The sequence below is a fragment of the Lactuca saligna genome, chromosome 8 (genome assembly GCF_052625555.1).
Source record: "Lactuca saligna cultivar CGN05327 chromosome 8, ASM5262555v1, whole genome shotgun sequence".
Taxonomy (NCBI): domain Eukaryota; kingdom Viridiplantae; phylum Streptophyta; class Magnoliopsida; order Asterales; family Asteraceae; genus Lactuca; species Lactuca saligna.
The window spans coordinates 173,382,439-173,392,838 of NC_136424.1; the positions used below are offsets into that span (position 1 = coordinate 173,382,439).

At 38.7% G+C, this 10,400-nt stretch overlaps 1 protein-coding gene across 1 annotated transcript; it reads left to right on the forward strand.

Moving 5' to 3' along the window:
• Positions 1-1,770: 1,770 nt before the first annotated feature.
• LOC145008399 (E3 ubiquitin-protein ligase UPL3-like) lies at positions 1,771-9,603 on the forward strand. The gene is made up of 18 exons (XM_078967024.1): positions 1,771-2,973; positions 3,062-3,172; positions 3,264-3,380; positions 3,465-3,635; positions 3,711-3,872; positions 3,990-4,217; positions 4,307-4,428; positions 4,508-5,924; positions 6,005-6,094; positions 6,242-7,666; positions 7,753-7,977; positions 8,074-8,178; positions 8,401-8,481; positions 8,560-8,628; positions 8,707-8,835; positions 8,916-9,038; positions 9,146-9,343; positions 9,467-9,603. Exons 1-17 carry the CDS (start codon positions 2,071-2,073, stop codon positions 9,209-9,211), a joined length of 5,544 nt encoding a protein of 1,847 aa, XP_078823150.1. The 5' UTR covers positions 1,771-2,070; the 3' UTR covers positions 9,212-9,343; positions 9,467-9,603.
• The last annotated feature ends 797 nt before the right edge of the window (positions 9,604-10,400 follow it).

Sequence of the window (10,400 nt, forward strand, 5' to 3'; positions counted from 1 at the left end):
TTTTTTATGTACAATAGTAACACAAACAAAACGATGACACACAATAGCAGGGCACTAATAGGAAAGGGATTACAAATCCATTACATAACCATTACGAATACATTGGTAAACATGAAAGGAAACCATATTAGAAATAACCATAACTTCATCTTAATAGGAAAGGAAACCATATTTAATACGAATGGGATTACAAACCCTTTACATACCCATTACAACTCGTAGACTAATACCACAAAAAAAAAAAAACAGCCCAACTTAGAAATAACCATAACTTCATCTTTCTAACATCAGATTGAAGCTTCTTATTTGTCAGAACCAAATTTGTAACCAAAGTTGTATCAGCAGTCGTGTTAGTACTCTCCACTTCATCTGCCCAACATATGAAGCCATCACGAGGCCCCTACAATGGAAGTTATTATTTGTTATAGATTAAGTTACCAAACCCATAAACAAATTATCAAAATCTAGGTCAACAGTTAACATGAAATTTACATTTACCTTTTTAGGGCAAGCATAAAAGAGTCGGCCAGGGTTGTATTTAGTAGTTGACGTTCGTAATATTGCTTCACATCCACACGAGCATTGAACTGATTTCATCGAACCCTTCATTTCAGTTAGGTCACTTGAACGGTAAGAAGAATATGAGAGTAAAAGAAAGCTTATTAAGCCCACATATGTGTCTGAAACATGAGTATATGTAAGGGTAAATTGTGAAAGGACGAAATTACCCTCTTTCACACTAATTAACTATAATTTCCATTAACTACTATTTTTCCATTAAATAAACCCGGTTACAAAGTTTAGTTTATACAAAATTGCTTGTGCTTAGACAAGTGTTCAATCACCTTCGCCAAAACAAACACATAAACCCTAATACACAACATTATACTACCAAAAGAAGACACATCCATACCTAATCAACACAAACACTACGAACCACCAACATAAACACCCACAAATCAGGGGTTCACGATACGAAGAAACTTCTCCACCATAAAACCAAAAGTCACAATCACAAGTCCAATCACCAATACAGTCAACGAAGTCACCTTTTTCTTCGTGCGCTCAATCCGACGATGTAATGCGAGTGACTGAACCCTGCTTAGCACCAAATCTCGACCCACTTCTTCTTTGAACCGAGCGACTTCCATTTTCTGCTCTGCAATTTCTGCTCCACAATCACAATAAATCGTATGCAAATCGCCGAAGTTGAGACGGTCTCGTGAATTTATAGATATTGACTCCGACGAAAGTGGTGGTGGGGTCGCCATCGTGACTCATGTGAATGCGAAGTATCGAGGTTATGTCAGATTCTCGGTAACCTTTAGTGGAAAAGGGTATTGAAGATTTAGGGTTTCATCGAATAAGCCATTGCTTTTATGGACTGATGGGTCCACAGTGACCCTTAGGCCCCAAGCAAGGAACCAGTCACAACTCAGTGACATGTACATGAGTTAACTCAGACTCAACTCACTTGCTGACTATACTTATTACGTGTATGGTTTACCTGTTAAAACAGGTAACTGGACCAATTTAGTTGGTAAAGTAAAACGTGGTTCCTCTCAAGTGCGAAAAAAAAAACAATAGGAACCATTTAAACCATAACTAAAAAGATGGTCGGGTCAGACATTTATCCTATTATAATATTAAAAAAAAGAAACATGTAATTGATGTCCTAAAACATGAACATAAAACATAAAACATTTTAACACATGAACATAAAACATATACAAATGTACTGTTTCAAGGAAATATACATAAATTAGGGTTTTCCTTTATGGATTGATTATACCTTCCTCATCATAAAATTGAAGTCGGTACACTCCTAAATTCATCATACGCATGCGTCTCTTTGCAATCAATCGGTTTACACCAAGTAAAGAAACAATAATTCCCGTGATTGATTTTTCTAGGGTTTGTCAGATTTGGTGCAAATTGGACCTTTTTCGCAGGGTAAATTGAAGTATTGTTTGTAAGATTCTTCGACTACGAGGACGATGATGATAAGGATTTATTATTTCATCGATCGTCGTTGATCGTTGATTCCGAAAGGTGGGTTTGGGGTTTTGTATGGAAACTCGTAGCCGGAAGAGGGCGGAGACCACCTCATCAGCCCCTTCTTCTTCATCGTCCGGCGGTCCTGCCACTCGTTCCAACAAACGCACTCGTCTCTCTTCCACTACATCCCCCGCCGCCGCTGCTACACCTTCCAACGTCGTTGCGCAATCCGTTTGTACTCGCTCACGCGCTTCTAACATGGATACTAACATTAATGAACCGTCAGGCTCTGGGTCAGCCCGCGGCCGTCGTAGTGGAAAGAACATAAATAATCCGAATGCGGGACTGGATAAGGATAATTTGGATAAAGGCAAAGAGAAAGAGAATGAAATTAGGGTTAGGGATAGAGATAGAGATAACAACAGAGACAACATTTTAGGATTTAATAAAGACCGCGGGGGAGTTGATGATGAAGATGACGACGACGATGACAATGACAATGACAGTGATGGTGGCGGCGTGGGGATTTTACATCAGAATTTGACTTCTGCTAGTAGTGCACTTCAAGGCTTATTGAGGAAACTGGGTGCAGGGTTAGATGATCTGCTTCCGTCATCAGCAATGGCATCCGCTTCATCATCTCACCAGAGTGGACGACTAAAGAAAATTCTTTCAGGCTTGCGTGCTGATGGGGAAGAAGGAAAGCAAGTTGAGGCTCTGACACAGTTATGTGACATGCTTTCTATTGGCACTGAGGATTCTCTAAGCACTTTCTCCGTGGATTCTTTTGTGCCTGTTCTTGTTGGGTTGCTTAACCATGAAAGCAATCCCGATATCATGTTGCTTGCAGCTAGGGCACTCACACATCTATGTGATGTGCTACCTTCTTCATGCCCAGCAGTTGTGCATTATGGTGCTGTTTCTTGCTTTGTTGCTAGATTGCTTACAATCGAGTACATGGACTTGGCTGAACAGGTGTGCAATCTTACTTCCTAAATGTTTATATCACTTCACTTGTGGATTTAAACTAATCCTGTGTTCAATGGAATTGTTTTCACAACAGTCCTTGCAAGCTCTTAAGAAGATCTCCCAGGAGCATCCAACTGCATGCTTGAGGGCAGGTGCACTAATGGCAGTACTGTCGTATCTTGACTTCTTCTCTACAGGAGTCCAGGTATGTTGCTTAATCATGATATAGTTTTAAGTTTTAAGCATATATATATATAATATTATCCCTTTTTCCATAATCTCATTTTATCTTTCAGCGAGTAGCACTTTCTACTGCTGCAAATATCTGCAAGAAACTTCCATCTGATGCAGCTGATTTTGTCATGGAAGCCGTTCCTCTATTGACAAACCTTCTTCAGTATCATGATGCAAAGGTGAGTTGTTTGATTCCAAGAATAAAAAATTTATTAACTTTTTTATGTTTCTGATTGTTTTTTGAAACAATACTCTCTTTGTAGGTTTTGGAGCATGCATCCGTTTGTTTGACTCGAATTGTAGAAGCATTTGCAGCATCTCCTGATAAACTAGATGAGCTATGCAACCATGGATTAGTTACACAAGCTGCCTCCCTCATTTCAACCAGTAGTTCTGGAGGTGGACAGGCATCTCTCAGTCCATCTACATATACGGTATATTGATGACTTTATTTTGGAAAAAGCACATAGCTTTTGGAGGTTGCATTACCTAACAAAAAGATTTTTCAGGGATTAATTCGATTGTTATCCGCATGTGCAAGTGGGTCTCCTTTAGGATCAAAAACATTGCTGCTTCTTGGGATTAGTGGCATTCTTAAAGATATATTATCAGGCTCTGGTCATGCTGCAAGCATGTATGTATCCCCTGCTTTGAGTAGGCCACCAGAACAGGTAATGCTTATTTATACTTCTTGTTCTCCTTCTCCATGCTTACAGATTTTCCCTGACTCCTTATAATTTTAATAATCGAAAAAATTTATAACCAATCTGTTTGATGTCTTCATGCAGATATTTGAGATTGTGAATTTGACAAATGAGCTTCTTCCTCCATTGCCTCAAGGAACCATATCTCTTCCTTCTAGCTCTACCTTATTTGTCAAAGGGTCTCTTATAAGAAAGTCACCTGGAAAGCAAGAAGAAACAAGTGGTGGTGCACCAGAAAAAGAGAAGTTATTGACTGATCAACCTGGCCTTTTGCTGCAATTTGGAATGGACCTTCTTCCTGTTCTCATTCAGGTTAGTTTTAATGGAAACTCTTAATTACAACTCATTTTAGCAACCTACTTTAAAGTTTAAAATGAACTTTTTTTTTTTTGGTCTTGTAGATATATGGGTCAAGTGTGAATACACCTGTGCGTCATAAATGTCTATCAGTTATTGGGAAACTGATGTACTTCAGCACATCAGATATGATCCAATCTCTACTTGGTGTTACAAATATATCAAGGTATATAAGTTTTCATTCCTTTCTCGTTGAATTCCATCATACCAAACAGACCCCTGATGTTATATGCTATCGTGACTAGTTTCCTAGCAGGAGTTTTGGCATGGAAAGATCCACAAGCTCTATTGCCATCACTTCAAATTGCAGAAATCCTAATGGAAAAGCTTCCGGAAACTTTCTCCAAACTTTTTGTGAGAGAAGGTGTAGTTCATGCTATAGACACACTCATTTTATCTGGTCCATCCACCAATCCTCTTTCCCAATCATCATCAAATAATAATACCGATTCTACCCCCGGATCATCACGTTCAAGACGCTATCGCCGCCGCCTTGGACCACCCAATGTGGACCCCGAAGATCCCAAAACCGAGGGCTCACCTCCAAGTTCCCTAGAGGCTCCCACACTCAATTCCAATCTCCGGGTGTCAGTAAGTACAAGTGCAAAAGCTTTCAAAGATAAATTCTTCCCTTCAATCCCTGGAGCTCCTGAAGCTGGGATTACAGATGATCTTCTACATTTAAAGAATCTTTGCTCAAAGTTGGTTGCTTTATCTGACGACCATAAGTCAAAGTCAAAAGGGAAGTCAAAAGCTTCCACATCACCCCGGTTTCTTGATTTTTCACCCACTAAGGAAGATAATTTGTTAAGAGTGGTAACCTTTATGCTCTCAGAGTTAACCAAAAGAGACAGTGTTTCTACATTTGAGTTCATAGGAAGTGGTGTTGTGGATGCTTTACTTAACTACTTAACTTGTGGAAGCTTCTCAAAAGAAAGGGTGTCAGTGTCAGAAGCGAATCTCCCAAAGTTACGTCAACTAGCTATCAAAAGATACAAATCTTTTATATCAATCGCGTTTTCAAGTGTCTACAATGAATCGAATTTAGTTCCTATGAGTGTTTTAGTTCAAAAGCTTCAAAATGCATTGACTTCGTTAGAAAGGTTTCCTGTAGTGTTGACTCACAATTCTCGATCCTCTACAAGTGCGCGTCTGTCATCTGGTTTATCCGCTTCATCTTGTCCGTTCAAACTTCGGCTTGTAAGATCACATGGTGAAAAATCACTTCGTGATTATTCCTCAAATGTTCTTCTCATTGACCCTTTAGCAAGTTTGGCTGCTGTTGAAGACTTTCTTTGGCCTAGGGTGCAACGTAGTGAATCTAGCCATAATAAGCCTTGTACTTCTGTTGGGAACTCGGAGTCTGGAAACACGGCGGCAGGTGGCGGCAGCGGTTCGTCGCCTTCTTCTTCTACTCCTGCTTCGGGTACACGGCGTCAGTCAACAAGGTCCAGGTCAGCGATTAGTATAGGGAATTCAGGTGAAAAGGATACCCCACATGAGAAAAATGCAAGTTCTTCAAAGGGAAAGGGGAAGGCTGTGTTGAAGGCAAGTCAAGATGAGGGGAGAGGAGGACCACATACAAGAAATGCTTCTAGAAGAAGGGCTGCTTCTGATAAAGACACTTTGATGAAGTCTGTGGATGATGAATCTTCTTCTGAGGTATGCTCTTCATGTGCTAAATAAAGTGCTCTTTAATTTTTTTATTGTTTTTGATTACTTTACTTATGTGTGTACTGTAGGATGAGGATGTAGATATATCACCTGTTGATATTGATGATGCATTGGTGATTGAAGATGATGAAATATCAGAAGATGACGATGATGATGATGTATGTTACCCTTATTTCTGTTCACTTGTTTATTATATCATTCATTTGTTTACTACAGACATACAACGAAGACTCATTGATAACTTTTTATAATCTTTCACAAATACAACTTTTTACATACGATTCTCCTTCTTCCCATTTTCACAGGTGCTAAGGGACGATTCACTTCCAGCTTGCATGCCAGATGTCCACGATGTCAAACTAACCGACAACACCACCCTCGCGGGTCCCACAACCAGCGACAGCCACACAAACCCCGCACGCGGTTCCACGAGCCGATCAACCCCAGCTCGCGGCTCAGACTCAACCGACTTCCGTGGTCCGACTTCATTCAGCTCAAGGGGATCAATGTCATTCGCAGCAGCCGCCATGGCCGGGCTCGCGTCCGCCAACGCTAGGGCGGTTAGGGGCGGCAGCGGTGGTGGTAGAGACCACAACACCCCCCGGTTAAGCTTCTCCTCAAATGGTAAACAACTCAACCGACATTTAACAATCTATCAAGCCATTCAACAACAGCTTGTGTTAGATGAAGGCGACAATGACCAATACAACACCGATGGAAGCAAACTATGGAACGATATCTACACAATCACCTACCAAAAAGCCGATATAAACTCACAAAAAACAACAAATTCAACAAAACCGGGGTCCACATGTCAAATGTCTCTCTTAGATAGCATCCTCCAAGGCGAACTCCCTTGCGACATGGAAAAAGAAAACCCCACTTACAATATTCTGTCTCTGCTTCGCGTATTAGAAGGTTTAAATCAGCTAGCACCGCGTTTACGTATCGAAACAATAATCGATCAATTCTCGGAAGGAAAAATTTCAAGCATAAACGACATAATTACCCCTGGTGTTCGAGTTTCATCTGACGAGTTTGTGAACTCTAAATTAACCCCGAAATTATCCAGACAAGTTCAAGATGTGCTCGCTCTTTGCAGTGGTAGTCTTCCTTCATGGTGTTATCAGTTGACCAAAGCATGTCCTTTCTTGTTTCCATTTGAAACACGAAGACAGTATTTTTATTCCACTGCTTTCGGGTTGTCGCGGGCCCTACATCGGCTCCAGCAACAGGGGGCAGACGGGCACGGGTCGACCACCGAGCGGGAGTTACGGGTCAGGCGATTGTCGCGCCAGAAAGTGCGGGTTTCCCGGAATAGAATATTGGAATCTGCTGCGAAAGTAATGGAAATGTATTCGAGCCAAAAGGCTGTTTTGGAAGTGGAGTATTTTGGTGAGGTTGGGACTGGGTTGGGTCCCACTTTGGAGTTTTATACGCTTTTGAGTCATGATTTGCAAAGAACGGGGTTGAAGATGTGGAGATGTAATAACTCGGGTGACGGGAGTATGGCAATGGAAGTTGAAGTTGAAGAGAAGAAAGATGATTTGGGCGATATTGTAATTTCACCTCTTGGGTTGTTCCCACGCCCTTGGGTTGAATCTTCTTGTGATGGTAAAGTGATTGAGCATTTCTGGCTTTTTGGTTGTGTAATGGCGAAAGCTCTTCAAGATGGGAGGCTTTTGGACATGCCTCTTTCTACTGCTTTCTACAAGCTTGTTCTTGGACAAGTAAGTTGATTGTTAATGAACTATTGACTCCACTTTTTTTCTGTTCTGAATTGACTTATGCGCCTTTTCTTAATTTTTCATTGTAGGAGCTTGATTTACATGATGTTTCTTCTTTTGATGCTGAACTTGGGAAGACATTGCAAGAATTGCAAGCGATTGTTTGTCGGAAAAAATACCTGGAGTCAACACCTAGGCATGATTGCAATGCAATACTTGACTTAAATTTCCGAGGTGCTCCTGTTGAAGATCTTTGTTTGGACTTCACACTTCCTGGATTTCCTGATTACATTTTGAGACCTGGCAATGAAGATGTATTTACTCATCCTTTTACCTTTCAATTTTTTTTTTTTTTAATAAGGCTGCTGTGTATATTCATAATTCATATGATTCTTTTTTGGGAATGACAGGTCAGCATAGACAATTTGGAAGAGTACATTTCCCTTGTAGTTGCTGCTACTGTCAAGACAGGTATCACAAGACAAATGGAAGCATTCAGAGCTGGTTTCAATCAGGTCATATTTCTTTTTTATATTTTTAACTTCATGTTGATGTTGCTTCTTTAAAAAAAATGATGATTTTTCATATGCTCTCTTTTCTTACATATTGGTAACAATACGTTACAGTTATATTGTTATAGATATGTCTTTCACATAACCTGTTTTCCTGAGACATATCTTTTCATAATTTTGATTTAAATAATTTCAACTAATGTGTATTTTTTGCTCATTCACCAGGTCTTTGACATTACGGCTTTGCAAATATTCACCCCAAATGAATTAGATCATTTACTTTGTGGCCAACGAGAGTTGTGGGAGGTAAATATGTTAAATATTTTTTATCCAGTTGTTGTAATTAAATATTTTTTTTGCTTCATTTTTCTTACAAAACCGCAGGCTGACAAACTTGTGGACCACATAAAATTCGATCACGGATATACTTCCAAGAGCCCTGCAATAGTCAACGTAAGTCAAAATTCCATATAATTCACATTATCATTAAAAAAAAAAACTTACTATTGTTTTTTTTTCACAACTGTTTAGTTGCTTGAGATAATGGGAGAGTTCACTCCCGAACAGCAAAGGGCATTTTGTCAATTTGTCACTGGTGCACCTCGGCTTCCTCCCGGTGGTTTTGCAATTTTGAATCCTAAGTTGACCATTGTGAGAAAGGTATTGTTGACTTTCTGTATAATAATTAATTAATAATTTTAAAATAAATGGTTATAAAATGTTGTTTGTGTGTTGCTCAGCACTCTTCAACAAGCAGTAATGTGACATCGAGTGCGGGTGGCGCGTCGGAATCTGCAGATGATGACTTGCCAAGTGTCATGACATGTGCTAATTACTTGAAGCTTCCTGCTTATTCCACCAAGGTATAATAAAAATAAACAATTAAATGAAAGTAGGTTGGTTGTATTTAAATGAGGGCAATTTTGTAATTTTGTAATTTTGGGTAGCAACTAACAAGTGATTACTACAGGAAATTATGTACAAGCAACTGGTGTATGCTATCAGTGAAGGACAAGGATCGTTTGATTTGTCATGAACAAGAAGCTTTTCATTTCAAACTATTAACCGAATTTTGTACATTTTGTCTGGAAAGCTTTTGGAATTTGGAATCATTTCTTAACTGCAATAAAAGTTTCTCCAGGCGCCCTCCCGGACTCTCAATCTCAAGGTCAGTAAACTTTTCATCTGAAAAAAAAAAAAACATATCAACATCGCATCGCAAAAGGCCGGTTACATTGATTTAAGGAAAAATCGTTATTTATTTTTAATCATGTTTGTTTCTTTTTTACAGTTATATGTGGATGTGGTGATTTGATCCGATGGTTTGTTTGGTTTCTACAGAATTTGTTTTGTAAATAGCAACTAGCAAAACATCGTATTATTTGTCTCTCTTATAAGTCTTATATCTCTAATCGCTACTTCTGTTTACATGGTTCCTTACGCCATATTAAGTTTTACCTTTTGCCATACTTTTGGAAAAAAAAAAAAAAAAAAAAAGTACTCAGGATCTGTTTCAGTTAAAATAAAAAGGCTATGATCAACATTGTTAACTTTTCTTTCTTTTTTCCATGTTCCTGTTTACCAAAATGGAACAAAATGAATTATATCCATATAATCCATTGTAACAAATCTTCATGTATACTGCATAATAATAATAATAAAAGCATACTAGACTCTTGAAGTATATGCATTCCAAATGATGCTTTTCAAATATACATTCACAGATAAATCTTTGCTAGAAAACAAGTTCAATCATTTGCGACATGTAGTACCCTAAAATGGGAAAATGTGTTTGTGTTTCTGTACTAGCCCTTAGGTTAACCTCAAAGCTTACTCTCAACTTGTCCTTTTTTTAAGTTCCAAATATGTGCATAAGACCAAATATACTCATTCAACATCTTATCTTCATTCCAATTCATTCTTTTAGCTTTGTACCTCTTTTGAAACTCTGGTATGTATCTTGTTTCAATTCGTTAGGGTAAATGGTTTATCAAGCTTTCAATCGTACCACTTGTTCACTATATGTCCCATAACGCTAATGATAACACTTTATCACTGATTTATCAATCTTTACCATCCATCATTCCTTCTTAATGACACATTAAGTTTTGTGACTAACTTCTCATTTCATTAGCGTCATAATGCCACTTCTCATTTCTTAGCACAAATCTTCAAATTTGACTTCTTAAAGTCAAAGGTTAAACTAGTAATTTATCATTCACATA